General features: G+C 41.4%; 1 protein-coding gene across 1 annotated transcript in view; it reads left to right on the top strand.

Annotated features, from left to right (window-relative positions):
- The window catches only part of WDPCP (WD repeat containing planar cell polarity effector), an 846895-nt gene that overhangs the window by 385375 nt on the left and 440711 nt on the right, over nt 1-20809 (top strand). The window contains exon 11 of the mRNA XM_030196158.1: nt 18089-18280. Within this exon, the coding sequence (XP_030052018.1) occupies nt 18089-18280 (192 nt within the window). The remainder of the gene's footprint in view (nt 1-18088; nt 18281-20809) is intronic.

Genomic DNA, 20809 nt, shown 5'->3' on the forward strand with positions numbered 1-20809 from the left:
AGAAAAAAAAAATCACTTTCTTAGCTTTTAAAAGTGAACTGTAGAGCCTCCTCTGCCAAAGCAGTGCTGGACTGATAAGGCAGCTAAAGTGGGCAAGCTTCCCAGACTCTCATGTCCTTGAGATAGTGAACTACAGCACTTGTTAGGGAAAACCTTTAAAAGCTACCGAAAGAAATGGCAGTTTCGGAAGCCTGGATAAGGATATTAAAAAAAATGTGAGAAAAAGGGGTTTAGAACTTACACCTCTTCGGGCAAGTTTAAATAGATTTACAAAGGCAGATTCGAAGCCCAAGAGGGAGTATATATTTACTAGTAATGTAATAAGCTTTGGACCGGAAAGAGAATCAACCCTCACACCACATGGGACTGAGAAGGAAAAAGAAAAGTTTTCTAGGAAATAAAAAAAAATGATTCCTGGTTTGCACAAGAAGCCAAAAAGGTGTATGTAAGGTGTATCAAGTTACCCCAATTGGTACCGTGCGGGTCACACCCTTATAAATTTTACACAGACCACAGACATATGGTGTAGGAGTCGGTAGAGCATCAGAGAGGAGGGCAGGGAGGATTATTGTGGCAGAAAAAGGGGGACAAGAACAAAATGTTGTGGAAGAAGGGATTCAGATTGGACTTAAGGAAAGAAAAATGGCTATGGGGTGGGGTGAGAGCACAGGACTGAACAGCTGTGAAAAAGAGCAATCAGTTGAACTACGCAGTAAATAATAAAGATTTTGACAGGTGGAAATGAGAAATAAGAAAAGCAGAGACGGAACAGTATAGTTCGCACAAAAATACAATTCAGACAGAGTGCAAAGACACACACAAAGATACAAAAGGAAAAGGAACGGAATAAGAGATACTACGCAGTTATTCATGCTGCACTATGAAAAAGAGCCGAGAAAAGTGTGGCTGTTAGGGGGAAAGCATAGTGCAGAAGACTGAAAGAATACTTAGAGAGATAAGGGGAAAAACAGCAATTGGACGACGGCAATCAGCTACAAAGTTGAACACCGTAATTACTGTTTTCAGCAAAAAAGAAAGTTGTAGGAAGTCCAATAGAAAGAATGAGGAGGAATAGAGTCGCACACACAGAGTGAAGGCAATAGCAGATGTGAAAAGGTGGGGGCTGTCTGTCAGTTTTGAAGAGTGGTTATAAGAACAGAGAATTCAAAAGGATTTTAAGGGAGAGAGCAATCTGAAAGCGTGCTGTTCTCCTAGAGTAAAGGAAATTCCCCCGATACGGGAACATCAAAGAAACTGTACAGAAAAGAAAAGAGCAGGAATAAGACCCAGGGGACTAATAGGAAGAGGTAGGTAGAAGAAGTTAGGATGAAGGAGAACAGGAAAAGGGATTGGGGAGGAAAATAAGGTCGACAGAAGAAGAAAGAACAGAATACATAGTGAGAACAAGGGGACAGGGATTTGAAAAGGAGGGATTAAGACAGAACACAGGGTGGGATGTGAAACAGAAAAATGCGCAATCTCTAAGGATTGTTAAGCGAGAATTGCTAGCATAAAGACCAATCCAAAGATTTTGAACATTGAAATAAACTTACAGCAAAACCCAAATCGCAGTCGCCTGGATTCGTTGTTATGCTTCATTCACACAACAAGCACAGTCTTGCGCACATCACGCAAATCAAAGAGATGGACAGGATAGGAGAAAGAAAAGAGGGTGAGAAAAACCGAACAAAATATTGAAAGATAGAAACGCAAATATTTAGTTCAGCGCAGGGCAGTAAGACAGTCAGGGAAGAAAGTAAAAAGACAGAAGAATAGAAGAGTATTTAAAGTAGGGGGGAAAACGGACAGAACATAGGTGCCCAATACCCCTCTAATGGGCAATATCCGTGTGAGGCAGAAGGACAGAAAGTAGCGGTAGGGAGAGGCAGGTGAGTATGAGAGAAACAAGAGAGAAGGAAAATAAAGTGACAGAGAGAAACAGAGAACATTTGAACGCACAAAAGGAAGTATCCCCTCTTGCGTTCAAAAGAAGATAAAGAAGGTCAGCGAATACTGTCAGCGTTCGGGACTCACCACTGTTTTTAATTACCTCTTCCTATAGACCTCTTTCTGACTCCTTCCCACAGGGGACTAAAGGTACTTATTTCATATATTAGGTTCTGTATAGTTTCTCTAACCTCCATTGTCACCCAATCATAAGGGAGTGGCATTAGGAGCCGTAATTGAAAACTAATTCCCATAACTACTGCTTTCTGTCCAAAACTGAGTGTCACTTGTATGTGATCTACCTTGTAGGCTAAATGTTAGGTAAAGAGAAGATAGAATCAATAAAAATAGAGACAGAGATAGGTTTAGATAGATAGGTACATTTTATTTCTTACCCAAACACAGGTCTTCAAGTTGATACAAATACAGACATCAGATTCTGGTTTCAGCCGCACAGGGCTTCGCCGTCTGACAGAGGCTTTGGAGAAGACTCTCAAACTGAGCCAAAATCTCCCCTCTTTTATACTCTATCCTCTCCATAGAAGTGAATGGTGAGATACCTTGCTCCTAATCTTTCTCACTTTCTGAGATCATACTTTCCCATGCGATCTGCTATCTGATGTACCCAACTCCTTCCGTTCTCAGCTACTGCTAATTATCAACATGTTTTGGGAAGCGTTGAGATAACAGTTTCACATCTTCCGGCTGCAATACTTTTCATACCTTTCTCATGAACTCTGTATTACCTCTGTATCATTGTATACCAAAACTAATAAGCTCCATTTTATTCATCTGATCTTTCATTACAGGTGCTATATTTGATTTAAAAATTGTACCAATTTGTGTCAGAAGTCATTGTTCAGACCTGCTTTTTGCAGATTCTCAAATATTAAATCATTTACTTGTTGTTTGGCCTAGTCAGTACTTTTTCAGTTGTTTTTAGGCTGCATAGCTTTGGCCATCACTATTCCAGTGGTAGCCTTAAAGCTAGGCCATATATTAACAAAGGGCAGCTATCAACAGCACTAAAAAGAGCTATGGTGTGCCCCCTACTGAAAAAGAGCTCACTTGACCAGGACAAGGTAGAAAACTACCAACCAGTCTCTAACATTCCTTTCTTGGTAAAATGTATAGAACAGAAAGTCTATGTTCAACTCAACGACTAGCTAGTTGAAAGAAATTGGCTACATCCATGTCATTCTGGCTTCAGACCTGGGTACGGAACAGAGACAATTCTTGTGTCCCTCCTTGATCTGCACAGAAACTGTGACAGGAGATCTGTCTTGATGCTGGATTTCTCAGCAACCTTCAATATTGTGGATCATAATATCATGCTCACAAGGCTGGCAGAAACAGGTATCAGTGCCACAGTTTTTACATGGTTCAAATCCTATTTGTCAGGCAGATAACAGTCAGTTCTGTTCAGGAACAGCACATCATTACCTTGGGCACTGAACTGTGGGGTGCCACAGGGATCCATACTATCTCCTGTTTTGTTTAATATCAACCTCAAGCCTCTGGCTGAGCTGCTTTGGTTAATGGACACAAAATTCTATATGCTGATGAACCAGATCTACCCACAGTTTTCAGTTAACTGACTGCCTGTCTAACCACAAGGAATGGGCAAACCCTGAACCCAAACAAAACAGAGATTCTTTAGGTACCTAATGCAAGTGGACAAATACCTGACTTCAAAATACCTTATGGGAAGAATGAACGCCCCTAAAATCGCAGGTCAGCAATCTTGGGATACTTTAGACTCATCACTCACTCTGATCCCGCAGATTCAAACAACCTTTAAAAACTATCTCTATCACCTGCAGCAGCTACAAAATTTCTCTCTATATATTGAAAAGATAAGTCTGACCACAGTGGTCCATGCCATGATAACATCATGACTAGAGTACTGTAATACCCTGTATACTGGTCAAACCAAAAAGAGTTTGCATCAGTTCCATCTAATTCAGAATGCTGCAGCACGATTGAAAGAAGGCTGAAAGTGGTATGACCACATTACATCCTTCCTGCAAAAACTACATTGGCTTACCCATAACTTACAGGGCTAAATTTAAAACTGTTTGATTTTCAAGGTCCTCAGACAAAATGGGCCAGAGTAGCCTAGTAGTTAGGGTGGTGGACTTTGGTCCTGGGGAACTGAGGAACTGAGTTCAATTCCCAGCACAGGCAACTCCTTGTGACTCTGGGCAAGTCACTTAACCCTTCATTGCCCCATGTAAGCCGCATTGAGCCTGCCATGAGTGGGAAAGCACGGGGTACAAATGTAACAAAAAAAACAAAAAAAAAGTTAAAGAATAAGTTAATCCTCTACACACATTTGAGACTTTTAAGGTCCTCTCAGAGCATCACTATCTGCACCCTCATCAAATGAAATTCTATGATATACCCGCCAGTGAGCCTTCTCAGGAATAGCCCCCATGCTGTGGAATTTACTCCCAGAGGGGCTACATCTAACTCAAGGCTACCTCTACTTCAGGAAGCAGGTGAAAGCCTGGCTTTTCTCCCAAGCCTTTAATACATATGGTGGCTGACTACGTACTCATTCAGGACCTGAACCTGCTAGCTACACACACTGCTGCTTAGACAAGTTCCTTATATCTTGTTTAACTGTACAAAGAACTTGCCTTGAGTTTAACTACCCATCTATTTATCCCAGCTGATTCTGTACCACCCATCTTGTCCCCATCTATATATCTGCACTTGGCCTCTTGGCTATCTGGTAAACTGTGTTGTAAAAAAGCATGAGCATTATATAAGCTTCATTAATGTTCTAATGCATGCTTATTAGGTGTTTCATTAGTATTATGTTAACATTGTATCATGTCTCTTATTTGAATTTCAGTGCTGTTAAATGTGTATATTTTTGATATTGTTACATGGTAGTCATATTATTAGGTTTCAATTTGCTGTTTTCACGTTTACCTCATTTATTGTATTTATGTTTATATTTGCTGTTAACAAAATTGTAAGTTTTATGTTAAACTGTACCTGATGTACACCACCTTGGGTGAATCTCTTCATAAAGGCGGTTAATAAATCCCAATAAATAAATATAAACTACAGCAAATGGCTTTCATTTTCATGCTTACTTTTATGTTATTCCATGGTCAAGCAACAAAGAGAGTCAAACTGAAGCAGCAGGATTGATTTATCATCTAATCCTCTTGAGCACTTTAAATGTGCTATTCACCTGGCTTATTTTGCCACTGGTGCTACCCGTTTGTTTCATTTTCCAGCTGTATGTATGTGTATGTGATACTGTTATTGCGGATATACAGTATTATCTGGTATCCATCTTATTATGATCACATTAACAATGATATATCTACCAAAGTAAATAAGTGAAATGTAAATATAGAAGCATCTTAGATACTGGATTATCACTCTCTGGAGCCCTAAGTCTGTTAATTTTTCCAAAAAATTAATTTTGAAGAAACAGCATAAAGCTGAAAAGAAAATAAGTTGTAAAGTATTAATAGTTTGTTATTAAAAATCATGATAGAATTCAAAGATTCCTCTTAAAATATTCCTTATCTCTGATGGTGTCTTTACAAAGAAAATGAACTGGACATGGATCCAGCAAATACACGGGGCCATTATCTAGGTCACGCTGCTGATGGCTCTGCTTGTTCTGCCCCTCAGAAACAGGAAACCCACGTCTGAAGCTACAGCTAGGTTGAATATCCATCTCTATTGTTTCATGGTAAAACAATATCTCAAACAAATTTAAATATTTTACAGGAAAAAAGTACTGAAATTAGGGGCCCTTTTACTAAACTGTGTTAAGGAAAATGTGCTTAATGCAGGAGAAAAAGCTTACCAGAAAATGTGTTAAAATGTTTCTACAGTAATTTCTCTGCTAGTGCATGCTAATTGCATTTTTTGTAATATTTTCAGGAGAGAGTGTGTCATACCACTCCAGGGAGGATAATTCCCACCCTTAACAATGATAAAGCATCACGGTCTGAAATTTATCTCCTTCCAGATCATTTGCCCCCCCCCACCCGCAAACATTACCTTTAACATGCCACACCAAAAAAATTTAAAATAAACCAGAATCCAAATTAATAAACAGCATTATATATATATATATATATATATATATATATATATATATATATATATATATATAAACTTACACAAAATGTTACCAACACATCCACACTATGCAACACTTCTCTTAAAAAATACAATGCATAAAAACAAAATCCAAATTAATAAACAACATAAAATATTTTCTATCTATATATAACTTACACAAAATTAGTGCAAAGCTGCAGATAGGGAAGACTGTATATGCAGAAGATTCCAATATGCCACGGGTCCTTAAAGAAAGAGTACTCTGACCATCAAGGAGATGTATTCGCAAAAGGCGTTTAAGCAGGGGGTTGGCGGGACCGCACACCCGACCAGAAGGGAGCTCTCGTGAGAGAATACTTTGTTGCCGTGGTCACTGGCATCGAGCTCCGATGATGCGTTCTCTTTAGTCTTGCAAGAAGGGAAAGGGAAATGGGACTTGATATACTGCCTTTCTGAGGTTTTTGCAACTACATTCAAAGCGGTTTACATATATTCAGGTACCAGGGGCAATGGAGGGTTAAGTGACTTGCCCAGAGTCACAAGGAGCTGCAGTGGGAATCGAACTCAGTTCCCCAGGATCAAAGTCCACTGCACTAACCACTAGTCTACTCCTCCATAATGTTGTTGGTATTTTTTTTCATTGAAAAAAAGCTGTGGAATTTGTTGTCAGAAGTTTAGGCCATGGCAGTTAGCATAGTTTGGATTAAAAAGAATTTTGACAGGTTCCTGGAGGAAAAGTCCATAGACCATTATTAGCTGAGCAGGCTTGAAAATGGCATCACTTTCTCTCTGGGTATGAGCATTAAAGAATGGATCTACTCCTTGGAATCTTGCAGAAATGGTGGCAACTAAACTGGAGGCCCAAATGATGGAGATCTCAGAAAGAGTGGATCATATGGAGGGGCGCCTTCATATTGAGCAGCAAAAGGAGGCTGACATAATGATGTCGGCTACCAAACAGGTGCATTTACTAACTGAAAAAGTTGAGGACTTGGAGAATAGGCAACGCAGGTTAAACCTGCACTTCTGTGGTATCCCAGAAGGGATACAGGGACAAAGCCCCATAGATTTCATTCAGAAACTACTGTTTCTCAGGTTTCCTGAATCTTCAGCTCAGCCGGCATTTGAGTTGGACCGTGCATATCGGGAGCACTAGCCTCGCCCAATCCTAATCTCTGTCCCCCCCCCCCCCCCCCAGGTATTCATCATTAAACTTCTTCATTATCCAGAGGTGGACTATATTTTGAGATCGGTCAGGTGGCAGAAAACTTAAGAGTATGAGAACTGAACTCTAAGAATCTTTCCTGATCTGAGTGCGGAAACGATGCGCAAAAGGAAAGAACTTTAGAACTATAAACAGGCGTTAATTGCTAAAGTACTCCAGGCAGATATCTGGCACCTGGTGAGGCTGGTTATTTTTCAGGATGGGAAAAATACTTTTTTGACTCTCCTAAAGACACAGACAACTTCATCAAGTCTTTGGATCACATGAAGGAGCAGGACGGAGAATTAGACAGTGTGACACCGAAAATTAAGCAAGTGAGCGGTGCACCATCCCCTCGCACCACAGTGAAGGGGATTAAATTCTCTCCTAAATTTTAAGCCAAGTCTAATCAACTACTTCAAAAGGCTAGATTGACGGCTTTGATGCAACAGTTGGTGTGGCTGCAGGAGCCAGCCTTGTGCCAAGTAGTCGATATGCTTTCAGAGGGCTCAGAAGATAGTGAGAAGCAGAGCAGTGCAGCCATGTCTGGGTTGAGCGATGAACCAGTTACTACTGCTGCCTCCGGAGGAGATCAAGTGGAAGGAGCAGTTACAGGAGAGACCTAGGCCGTGGACGATCCGGCTGTATGAGTTGACTCTATTTGTGTGGGGCTTCCAGATGGTCCCATATGGCTGTTTAGTAACAATTCAGTTTGAGAGTGGTTTGTAAAAGTCCTTATTTGCTGCAGTGGTGCTCTGTACATACTTGCATTCTTTTGATGATATGCATGGATGAGAATCTGGGGGAGGTAGGTTGGCAGGAAATGGTCATGGAAAGTGTGGAGAAAGATTTGATTTTTTTGGGTAGGGGTTGTAGGTGGGAGGAATCGGGGCGAGCACAGGATGGGAATGAGATACAAGAAGGGAATAGTTTCTTTCCTGATGAAAGGGGGGCTAGGTTTTCAACGGGGAGTGAACGATTTCCTGATGTCTAGGGGTGGGATTAAATTTGCTACTTGGAATGTGGGGGCGGGGCAAATCACCTGATTAAGTGTAAATACATTTTGAATCAGTTGCATAATTTTCAGGTGGACATTGTGCTGTTGCAGGATCTCAAACTGGATCCTAAAGAAATGCTGAAACTCAAAGGAGGGCCTTTTAATAGATTTTATTTCTCATCAGGGGGTCCAAATCGAAGGGGGTTGCTATACTAGTACATAAGTCTGTGCCCTTTATTGAATATTCTTCGGGGGGGATGCCCAGGGGAGATATGTTTGGGTATCGGGGAGGATAAAGTGGTGGGAATTTACCTTGGTGAATGTGTATTCCGCGGTAAGCCCCAAAGATTTGTTCTTTAATGCCCTTATTAACTAGCTCTGGATTTGGGCAAAAGGGGAGCTGATTATAGGAGGGGATATGAGCATTGCCATGGGGAAGCTGGATAGGACACATAAGCCTAGTAAGGAGGAGATTAGAGGTAGTGGAGTGCTTATGCAGACCTTGGGAAACAATGCCTTGGAGCATGTATGGAGGGTATATAATCCTGTGAAACATCAGTTTACTTGTTTTTCAGGGAGACATATGTCATACTCCAGACTAGACTATTGGTAGGTGGATGGAATTCAGGTGGGTAGGTGGAGAGACCTCAGTATACACCCTATAAGCGTTTCATATCATGCCCTTGTTACTGGTAGGGTGGTTTTTGCCCATGCACACACCCCCCCACCGGGAACCGGTGGAGGTCTAATGTGAGTCTTTTGGTTACACATAGAACCCAGCTCTTACTTATGCTGAAATGGGAGGCGTATTTGAACTTGAACGATACTGGGGAGGTTAGTACGGGAACGCTATGGGATGCAGGTAAGGCATACATGAGGGGAGTTTTGATACAAGAGGCTGTCAAAGCGAAGAGAGCTCGCATGCACAGAAGACAGGACCTGGTAGAATGCTTGGCGTTTCTTCAAAAGCAACATGAAAAATACCCCTGCTCAGGGAGAGACTTAAGCCTTTAAAAGCCCAGTTATCTGAATTGGATATTGGCCATGTTGAGTATGTAATGAGGAAGGTCAAACTAGATTATATGAAGGGGGGAATAGAATGGGCAATAGCGCTGGGTGACGAAAATTCTTACGTAGTCCGGGAACACCAAGGTTTCACATGAGGATATAGCTCAACAGATTTTTTACAAGACACTATACTCCTCAGAACTTAAGTGCTCCAGAGCTGACATTGCCCAATATCTGCAGGGGTTATACTTGCCACGGGTGGGAGAGCAAGATTCAGTATTCCTTAACTCGGCTATTATGGCGGCAGAGGTTAGCACAGTGATCTCAAATTTGCCTAAGAGTAAGTCACTGGGGAATTATGGTTTCCTCTCTGAATATTATAAAATTCTTACTCCTAATATATCTCCTGTTTTAGCTAAATTGTTTGGGGAAGTGTCAGAGGGCTCCATCCTGCCAGGGTCCTTGTATAAGGCCAATGTGGTGGTCTTACCCAAACCAGGTAAGGATCCCTCAAAATGTGCTAGTTATGGCCCTATTGCCTTATTTCATTGTGATATGAAAATCTTTGCAAAGATTTTAGCAAATAGCCTCCCAAAGCTGATCCATCCAGACCAGATGGGCTTTGTACAGGGTCATCAACTAGGAGTTAATGTGAGGCAGGCCATTAATATTATTGATGTCATCGAATGTAGGCAAGAAAAAGTGATGTGTGTGGCTAACAATGCTGAGAAAGTGTTTGATAGAATGGAGTGGGAGTATCTGTTTGCAGTGATGAAGCAGATGGGGCTGGGAGGGACATATGGGACTTGGATCTGGTCCTTATATACAATGCCTAAATGTGCTATCTTAGTTAATGGGACTAGATTGGAGGAATTCCTACAGGGGAGGAGCACCAGACAGGTGTGCCCGATGTTCCCGTCTCTCTTTACTATAGCCATAGAGCCCTTTGCGGCTTGTATTAGGCAGAATTCTTCTGTCACTCCCATTGTGGTTCAAAGGAGGGGTCAGTATAAGATACTGCTATATGCGGACGACACCTTATTATTCAGGATGCGCCTCAACAATCCTTGCCAAACATATTTAAAGAATTGGCCCATTTTGGCGAGGTGTCATACATTTTAAATTAATATTGAGTAAAATGGAGACTGTTATTTAATGTTGTTCCTTCCAATTTTGTAGATTTCCCATTTAAAAGTGGTGACTCAGGGTTTCAGGATTTGGACGTTGTCATCTAACTGCACTGCTGACCTTTTCCGCCTTAACTATGATAGACTCATGAAACAGGTGCAAAATTACTTGGACCAATGGAAATTGCTGTGGCTGACCTGGTGGGGGAGAATTGCTGCGCTCCGCATGATGATCTTACCTAGATTTCTTTTTTTGTTTGCGCAGTTGCCTGTTGCCATCCATAATAAGTACTTCAAGCTATGGGAGAGGATGTGGAGACAGCTTTATTTGGGGGTCTGGCAGACCCAAAGTGGGGTGGCAGACTCTGATGCTCCCTAAGGAGGAAGGGGGGTGGGGGTACCGAATTTGAAATGTTATTTTCAGGCGGCCGTGTTAAAAGCTCTTTGGGAGCATTACATTGAAGACACTTGTGTTTGCTGGGTCCTTTGGAGAAGTCCCACCTGCAACCAAATTCCATATCTGAAGTGGGGGGGGGGGGGGGGGAGGACTGGAGCAGAAGGTAGGGAGGGACATGGTTTACTGGTACGTTCCCATATATTTCTTGCCCCTCTCCAAACAGTATGGGTGGGGTGGGGTGGGGGGGGGGGTAGAAAAAGTAAGGTATGCATTTTTCCTCTCTGTCTCTTTAAGGATTACCAGCCATGGTCTTCTGGCTATTTTGCAGCATTGAGAGTCCAATTGGGGGAGGCTAGTTTCTTCTACTGTAGGGATCTATTTGCTCAGAGCTCATTACTATCACAGGGGCAACTGCAAGAACTTATATGCAGGAAAATTCCATTCTATCAATATTTTCAGGGTAGGGATTTTTTGTTAGGGTTAGCTGCTCAGATACACTTACATCGAAAGTCCACTAGGGCTGAAGTGGTACTGTTTAAAGCAGACTTTAGGTGCAAATTGCTATCTCATCTTTATAAGGAGCTGACACAGCTGATAAAAGGGTGGAGAAGCAGTGGGAGAAATGGTTGGGTTCACCCTTAAAGCCTGGGGACTGAGAGAGAGCGTATGCATATACTTATGCCTTTACTCGTATAACCCAATAATCAACTTCAATTCCAGATATTACATAGGGCATACTGGACTCTGACTCATACTGGGAGGGCTGACTCTAATGCATCCAATTTGTGTTGGAGGCAATGTAGCTCTATTGGGACATTTCATCACCTTTGGTAGGAATGTCTGGTGGTAATACAATATTGGTGGGTAGTTTGGAACAATGTCCAGAAATGGACGGGTGAGCAATGGGCTAAGCAACAGCTGGCATGCCTTTTGGGCATTGGAGAGCAGGAGCTTTTAGTTGGAGAGGGATCCTCAGGTATTGCATACCTCTTGATATTGGCTGCTAAGATGACTATCGCAAGATCCTGGGGAGAGAGTACGACCTACCAGGAGTGCATGGCAGTGGGCAATATGGGAAATCAGGAGGTTTGATAAGATTACAATGGAGTTGAGGGGGAGGGAAGACACATACACACAACTATGGCAGGATGTTGGCTTCTGATGCCTATATGAGGAACTGGATATACCATGTAGATCCCAGCTTGGGGCTTCCAGTCTCTGCCTCTAAGGACAAACAGGCCAAGTAGCATACAAGATAGACCTATTTCCATAGGATAGACTTAATAGGGAACCTTTTAATTTACCCCATAATTTTGGTAGGTGTTGGGGGGTAGGGGTGGGAAAGGGAACTCGGATCAATGTGTTTTTGGTAGAAGAGTGGGGACCTCAATGATACTGTTCATTATTGTTAATTCTGGATTTTTGTGTTTGTAGCAGAAAAGAAAAGCACACTCATGTGGTAAAATAAACTAAAACAAAATGTATTCACCGCAGATACATAAAATCAGGATATAACTTTCCTCTTACTTCCCTCTATCCTCCAACAGCTGAAGCTTGACACACAGTCTACTAATAAATTAATTTGCATTTGTTAGCAGCCTGTGTGTCAAGTTGCAGCTGCTTGAGAAAGAGAGTTTAATGCTTGAGAGCTTTATTCTTTGTGCTACACTGCACTAACCAGCTAGGGAGAACATTGGACTGTTCCTGCTGCTTTCATGTTAAGCCCCAACACAGCCCTTGAGAAGGCGAAACATGGCCATGTTGGGCGGTTAGAGGAAAGTTCTATGTTGATTTTATGTATCTATATTTAATAAATTTTGCTTTATTTTACCATGTGGGTCTGCCTTTCTTTTCTGCTGTTTTGGATCTTTCAGACTGCTTTCCTGTTGCTTTTTGGGACCTTTTCTGCGTTTGTATGCATTGAGTTCCACTCCACTATAAGGTTTGGGGGAGTGAGTCTAAATCTTGTATGTTCCTCTTTTGTATTTTGCAAAATTTTCAATAAAAACTACAGTTAAAAAAAAAAAAAAAAGAGAGTGATAAGTCACCTAGGTCAGACGGTTTTACATCTCAGGGTACTGGAAACTCAAACATGAAATTGCTGATCTGCTATTAGTGATCTGTAATCTGTTGTTAAAATCATCCGTAGTACCTGAAGATTAGAGGGTGACCAATGTAATGCTGATATTTAATAAGGGTTCCAGGTGATCTGGGAAATTACAGACTGGTAAGCCTGATTTCAGTGCTGGGCAAAATAGTGGACACAATTATAAAGAATAAAAATACGGAACACATACCCCTTGATACTGAGCACTATATAACCATCCTGAACGACTGCTCACCAGTTAAATAGCGCTTAACCAGATATCCACCGATATTCAGTGGGGCATTACCAACTATCCACTGTGAATATCTCTGGTTAGCTCCTAGCCAGTTATATCAGGCAATATAACCAGCTATCTGCTGATTTAGCAACCATATTTGGCACATGAAATTGCAGAATATCATTGGTCGGTTTCAAGATAACTGGCTTAACCAGTTACCTTGAAACTGGCCAAAAATAAACTGGATGTTCAATGCCGGTCACCAGGGGGGGGGGCAGCATTGAATATCTGGACTCAGCACTGACCGTGGGAGTTAGCCGGTCTAACTCCTGTGGTCTGAAAATTGACCTCATAGACAAACATGGTTTAATGAGACAGGGTCAGCATGGGTTCAGCCAAGAGAGGTCTTGCCTTACCAATTTGCTTCATCTCTTTGAAGGCATGAATAAACATGTGGCTAAAGGTGATCCACTTGCTGTAGTATATCTAGATTTTCAGAAAGCTTTTGACAAAGTTCCTCATGAGAGATTCTTGAGAAAATTAAAAAGTCATGGGACAAAAGGCAATGTCCTTTTGTGGATTAAGAATTGGTTATTGGACAGAAAACAGAGGGTAAGGTTAAATGAACATTTTTCTCAATGAAGGAGGGTGAATACTGTCCACAGATCTATAGTAGGACCAGTGCTATTTAATATTTATAAATGATCAGGAAATCGGAACAACAAATGAGGTGATTAAATTTGCAAATGACACAAAACTATTCAAAGTTGTCAAAACACATGCGGATTGTGAAAAATTGCAGGAAGAACTGAGGAGTCCTTTTACGATGCTGCAGCAAAAGGGGGCCTGCAGTGCATGTTTTTGATGCATGCCGAGGCCCCCTTTTACCACAGTGGGTAAAAGGCAGGTCCTTGTTTTTTTTAAGAAATGGCCATGTTGCAAGTGAAGCAGTTGCTACGCGGCCATTTGAGGAGGGAACACTTATCACCACCCATTGAGGTGGTGGTAAGGGTTGCCGCGCTAACCTGGCAGTAACCAGGCAGCGTGCGACACTGCCCAATTACCACCGGGTACACACCGGCGCTACAAAAATTGAAATATTTTTGCAGCACCAGAAATGGCACACACTGGGGGAGAGAACTACCACCGGGCTGCTTCGGTAGCCTGGCGGTAATTCCCTTTTAGCGAGCAGTAAGCCCTCATTGGGCTTATTGCTGCTTCTTAAAAGGGCCCCTTAGGAAACTGGAAGACTGTCCATCCAAATGGCAGATGAAATTTAATGTAGACAAATGCAAACTGATTCACATTGGGAAGAATAATCCAAATCAAAGTTACCTGATGCTAGGGTCCACCTTAGAAGTCAGCACTCAAGAAAAAGATCTAGGTGTCTTTGTAGACAATATGCTGAAATCTTCTGCCAAGTGTGCGGTGGAGGCCAAAAAAGCAAACGGGATGCTAGGAATCATTAGGAAAGGGATGCAAAATAAGACCGAAAATATTATATTGCCTCTGTATCGCTCCATGGTGCAACGGCACTTTGAGTATTGCGTTCAGTTCTGGTCACTGTATCTCAAAAAAGATATACTGGAATAAGAAACGGTTCAATGAAGTGCAACCAAAATGATAAAGGGGATGGAATTCCTCTCATATGAAGAAAAGCTAAAGAAGTTAGGGCTCTTCAGCTTGAATATGAGACAGCTGAGAGGGGTTATGATTGAGATCTGCAAAATCCCGAGTGGTGTACAATGAGTTATAGTGAATTGATTTTTCACTGTTTCAACAAGTAGAAAGACCAGGGGACACTCAATGAAATTACATGGAAATACTTTTAAAACAAATAGGAAGAAATATTTTTTTCGCTCAAAGAATAGTTAAGCTCTGGTACTTGTTGCTGGAGGACGTGATAACAGCAGTTAATGAATCTGGGTTTTAAAAGGTTTTGGACAAGTTCCTGGAAGAAAAATGCATAGTCTGCTATTGAGATAGCCACTGCTTGACCTGGGATTGGTTACATGGAATATTGCTACTATTTGGGTTTCTGCTCTACTTGTGACCTGGCTTGATCACTGTTGGAAGCAGGATACTGGGCTAGATGGACCACTGGTCTGACCCAGTATGGCTATTCTTATGTTCTGTGAGCGTGCAGGTGAAAGGGGATCCGGGAAGGCATGAAGAAAGGGGGTACAGGGAGCCGGGGAATCCCAACGGGGCAGATTTCATGTGCACAACACCCACATTCAGAAAGCTGGGCTACCGGAGGCAGAGAGGTTGGCTGGGTTAAGGAAGAAGGGGAGGAACTACCAGTCCCAGAATCCTTCTCTTCCCCACTCCGCTGTGCAAGAGTTAGGGGAGGAGATAGAAGATTGGGAAATGGTCTCTGAGGAAGGTGATGAGGGTCAGCTGGAGAGATTGGGGGCGGGGGAAGTTGAAGAGGAGGATAAAATGGAGATTACTGAAGGACTAGGGGAGGAACAGATGGAGATTGAAGCCCTGGCTCAAACCCGAAAAGCTGCTGTAAGAGGGTGGCTAGCTGTACCTTGGAGAGCCTGGTGGAAGACCGGAGGAGAGAGGCTGAGGCACTGGGGGAAATCTCTACTAAAGAGGAAACAGGTGCAGCCTGTGGGAGAGCAAGAGAGCTGGGCACAATTGAAACCCCAGCCTGAACCAGGGGGGAATAAAGCTGTGTAACCGTGCTGTAAGAAGGTGCAAGAAAGACTGGGTAAACTGTTTCATACTAAAAAGGTCTTGGCTGCAACCTACCAAGCTATTTGGGTTTTCCCTCTGATACTGTACTGTTCCCTAAGTGAAGTAATCTGAGCTAAAGGGAAGTAATCTGAGCTAAAGTGAAGTGAAGTTATATGGACTGTTTTTGAACCTGAGTTTGAAGTTATATGGACTGTTTTTGAACCTGAACTTGACTGTGTTGAATCTGAATTGTGCTCTGGAGTGAAGGGTGTTTTGTTGATTTGAAGCAAGAAAATAAAAGCTCTTACTTATAAACATTGGGCTTTGAATGTGCCTCTATGAAAGGAACAGAGGGAGGAAGAAGTCCTGGGAGTTCACAGGGCCTGGAGCCAAGGCTCAGAGGAGCCAGATTGCTGTGGAGTGAAGGCAACAGTCATGTGGAGGAAGAGGCAGCTAAGCAGGGTCGAGCCTGGCTGGGTCCTGGATGGGCGACCCAGCGACAGTTCTTATGTACCATTATTCTCTGACCTGAATTCGACCTATAGGGTCACTATTGTGCGATCATTGGAACTCCCACCCTTTACCCTTGGGGCCTGTAAGGACTATCTGATCAACATCTGTACCCCTGCCAGCCTGATGAGGAAGCACCTAACTGGGAATGTAACCAGTCTTTTGCATGCCCATACACAGCACTAGGCCATTGGGTTAGTCCAACTTCTCTCTTTTTTTACATTTTTTATAAAGGGGTCTTTTTGTCCTATGCAACAAAGAAAAGTATCACATGGCAGACATAATGATGACTATAGATGGTGCTACCTAGGTTACCTAACAGGAATCACTAGTTTGAAAGATACATTAAAGAGAAATAATGAAAACAAATGTTAGAGATTTAATCAGGATCATGACTGGGTGAAATTATTGTGCAGATACAGGTTTCTACTTGTGCTTGTTAGCCAAAATGCATATCTGTGATTTTATCTTCTCTCATCTTACTGACACACATTAGAAAAAAATAAGTGGTTAAGCTACACTAGCTCTGTCACCTTTACAAATCTGCTGCATATATAAAGTGATAACATTTTGGCAAATGAGATAACAAAGGAAATATGTTGTAAGTACCAATCTTTTGAAACTCTTCTGCTGTATTTTATTTTGACAGTAGAAGGAGAGGGGAAAAAAAGATAAATGCTTACCGAGAGAGGACAGCTAAGTAATTTTGCTGATTTCCGTTCCTTTTAATATGTATTCATGGAATAAAGAAGAAGTCAATAATATTATGGCCATGCAAATAGAACAAGGGATCTTTTTGACCATATGAAAACAGCCAAGGATTATTAAAGCATTAACCTTGATTTTAATGGCCTTGGTTGAGTGGTGAGATCACAATTTGGATGAGCCTGATTATTTACTAAATACAATACATAAATGCAATGGGGTTTAACATCCAGTGCACTCTGGCATTATCGCATTACTGCCATCCTTTGTTGCCTCGCAGACAGGAATATGAAAGCAATCTGTCCTGTAGTGAGACTGGCTCCAGAAGCATTTCTCTGATAAGAGGACCCCCTGCCCTTTGCTAGTGTCTGGTCCAGTAGGCTTAGCCATGCGCTTAATCCCCAGAAAGTGGTTCGATTATTGCTGACCAGCAATGGCAAGATAGGGTTTTTTTTCCCTAGCTATCAACCTTCCTTTAATTCCTTGAGCAGAAATGCAGTGCAATCTATATTTCCTTGGCATATGTCACCCAGATGGTGCACTGCTCATGTTTTCAAATAACCATGCTCCAAAAAATATAGTTTGAATAATAATTTCTGCAAATCCTTTCAGAGAAATAGAAGCTCAATTCTCAGGAGCTGCATAAACTTTTACGCATGATGCTGTACCTCACTAACATTATGCAGACAACAACACTGTGCTACAAAGTGAATATTGGTGCTGCAGTCCTTAATTTAAAACTGTTAGACAGTTGCTTTTAAATGCCACAGAATATCTTTAATGTTTGCTGCTGTATCAGAAACAGTAATTTCACTTGTAAATAACATAGCACTTGAAGTTTGTTCAGCTGGTCTTTAATCCTAGGTATAGGCTAAAGCTGTCAGGCAACCATGACTGTATGTTTTATTATTGATGGGTCTCACTGAAATAAATTAATTTTATCTAGAATATGAGTGGGGGCACACTTCATATTTTCTTACAAAATTTGTGTTCTCACACTGATTTACATGGTGTTAAAGCATGCAGCACACATCTATCAATTCCAATGGTTTTGAATAAATATTTATTTCATGTTTTCTTCTACAGATCTCCTATGTTGATCTACCTGGACCTGTAGGTCGACAGATGAGGCGACGCCTTGCTGTGAATTGTATGCAAGACATGGTAATATGCTGGTGGTTGAGAGCTAATGATGATGCCTGGCCTTGGTCTCCCATTTCAACTGAAAGAGAAAAGGCCAACCTAGTATTATTAAGCTGTGCTAATAGCAGATTGGAGGTAAGGTCCTAGATGGATTCATGTTAATTTCTTTACTATCAGGTGTGTGTATGTGTGTGATCAGCAGTTGCATCTTTAGCAGCAAGGAGCTTGCCTTCATATATAAGGTAAGGTAGGCTTCTTGACATGCACAATGTCCAAAAAAACCACTGATTGTCTTATAATCAGGAAAATAGGGTATCTTTCTCCAAACCCCACCCCTTGGCTCAGGTACCCTATCACAGATCTGGAGTAGTCATTGACTTACCCGCAGAGCTCTGTATTAACATCTACAGTTACTAACATACTACCATGTTACGATGTGCTGGCACTGTCAGTGTGCTTTATTAGTAGTATCATTTGAAAATACCTATCATATTTTTATTTTATCATTCTATTAATTCAGTGTAAGTACTACCCCTATAAGGAAACTAAATCCGACATATCCTGAGTGCAATTGCTTCTAACATGCATAGTAAACTAGGAAAACAAATATTAGCTAACTAACATTTTTTTTCTATGCAGGTTCTGATATCTTTAAGAAATTCAAAATAATGTAATTGTTTATATAGAAACCTTGCAGATTCACTAATGCCCGATCTCAACGTATAAAAAAAAAAGTGGAGAAAAAAAAAAAGACCTCAGTATGCAGTATATCACTCATTAGCAAACTGCTCAAGCTACACATACTATCATTGGTCAGAAAAATGCTCCACTATTAATCATATCGGACAAAAGAGAGGACTTCAGGTATTGCAGGAGCAAGATCAAAAGCACAATGCAACACATAATTAAAAAAAAAGAACTTATCTTCATACTTAGTCCCAATCCAAAAATCAAACATGGCACAGCATAAATATCCTGACAAGGAATCCTCGTTTCGCTTCGGCTGCTTCAGGGGAAAGGCTTCTGTTCCTGGACCTCAGCAATGATGGTTGATGGCTGTAACTTGAGCAGTTTGCTAATGAGCGAATCTGAGTTTAGGGGGGATTTGGCCGGGTTCCTGGAGGGAGAGTCTGTGGTCTGCTATTGAAACAGACATGGGGAGGCGGTTGCTTGCCCTAGGGGTTGTAGCATGGAATGTTGCCACGATTTAGGTTTCTGCCAGGTACTTGTGACCCGGCTTGGACACTGTTGGAAACAGAATACTGGGCTAGATGGACCATTGGTCTGTCCCAGTATGGCTACTCTTATGTTGTAGTTCATACTGAGGCCTTTTTGGCCACTGTTTTATAAGTTGAGATCAGACATTAGTGAACCTGCAATATTTCTATATAAACAATTACATTATTTTGTATTTCTAGTATTATTGTTTTGGACTAATATGCTTTTGATACCTTTAAGAAACAGACTGTGACACCAAATAAGGACCATAAAACCTATCTCTGCTGCATTAAAATAACATGCATTAAGAATGTTAATGCACATGAGCATAGTAGTGCACATTAGTAATTCTAGCTGTAAATTTTAGCTTTGCCTATTGTTAGAACTGTCAGTACCCACACATCAAAGGCCTTGTGCTCTTTATTACTAACATATCCTACCTGATATGAAAAAATGAATTGAATCTGCTGTACAAACAATTAAAGTCAGCAGGTGTTTACTTGTGCCAAATCTGCTACCTTCTAAAACATCACTCTTCTTATCAAGAACAAAATACAGGGTCTGAGGACATAACTTCATGAGCAATGACTTTCAAGAGGTTGTTGTTTAATCTTCTGTGTGATAGGTAGCCAAGTCCTTCATGGTTGAATGGATTATTGAGTGGGTGTTTAAGAGTGACCAATTACTATTAATGGGAGTAAAGCATTATGCCGACCACATTTCATGCTTACCCCTCTATGGGGCTTGAACTGTTGTGCTGCAGAAGTTCCTGTGAGAGCAGCCGATTTGGCTGCTCAGAACAAAAGGAGTATTCTACTATCCACCTACCCTTTACTATCAGAGAAGGCCTGGAAGGATAATGAATTCAAATCCCATGATTCACATTGGTTGTAGGCGTGGATGACATAGTCAGCCAACAAAGTGTGTGATGTGGGTGCCTAATTTCTGATGCGTTAATATTTATCCTGCACTGCTGTGCACTGTTCTTTGAGTGGACTCTCACTAAGGTGATAGAGGACACTGTCATCTGCTTAATGTTGCCTCTCACTTGACTTGGTCCATGGGTTTTATGTGTACAGCACTGATGGGTGGAATTTTACCTATATAGTGGATTTTCATAGTAAAGGAGCAGCCTAGTGGTTGGAGCAGCAGACCAAGAACCAAGGAAGCCTGGATTTAAATCCTGATTCTTTTACTTGCATTCCTTCTGACATTTTCACCCTCCAATTACCTCAGGTACAACTTAGATTGTAACTTTTCTTGGGTATAGAGATAGCTACCATATCTGAATCTGTAGCTTGCTTTCAACCCAGATTTGACAAAGATGAATATAAAAACCTAAAATACAAATCCATTTGTAACTGTGGCTACAGTGCCATATGGTTCCCATTCTTTACCCAAAATACAGAAGAAACCTGTCTCCGCAAACACCAACAGTGATCAAAA

The sequence above is a fragment of the Microcaecilia unicolor genome, chromosome 3, assembly GCF_901765095.1.
Source record: "Microcaecilia unicolor chromosome 3, aMicUni1.1, whole genome shotgun sequence".
NCBI lineage: Eukaryota > Metazoa > Chordata > Amphibia > Gymnophiona > Siphonopidae > Microcaecilia > Microcaecilia unicolor.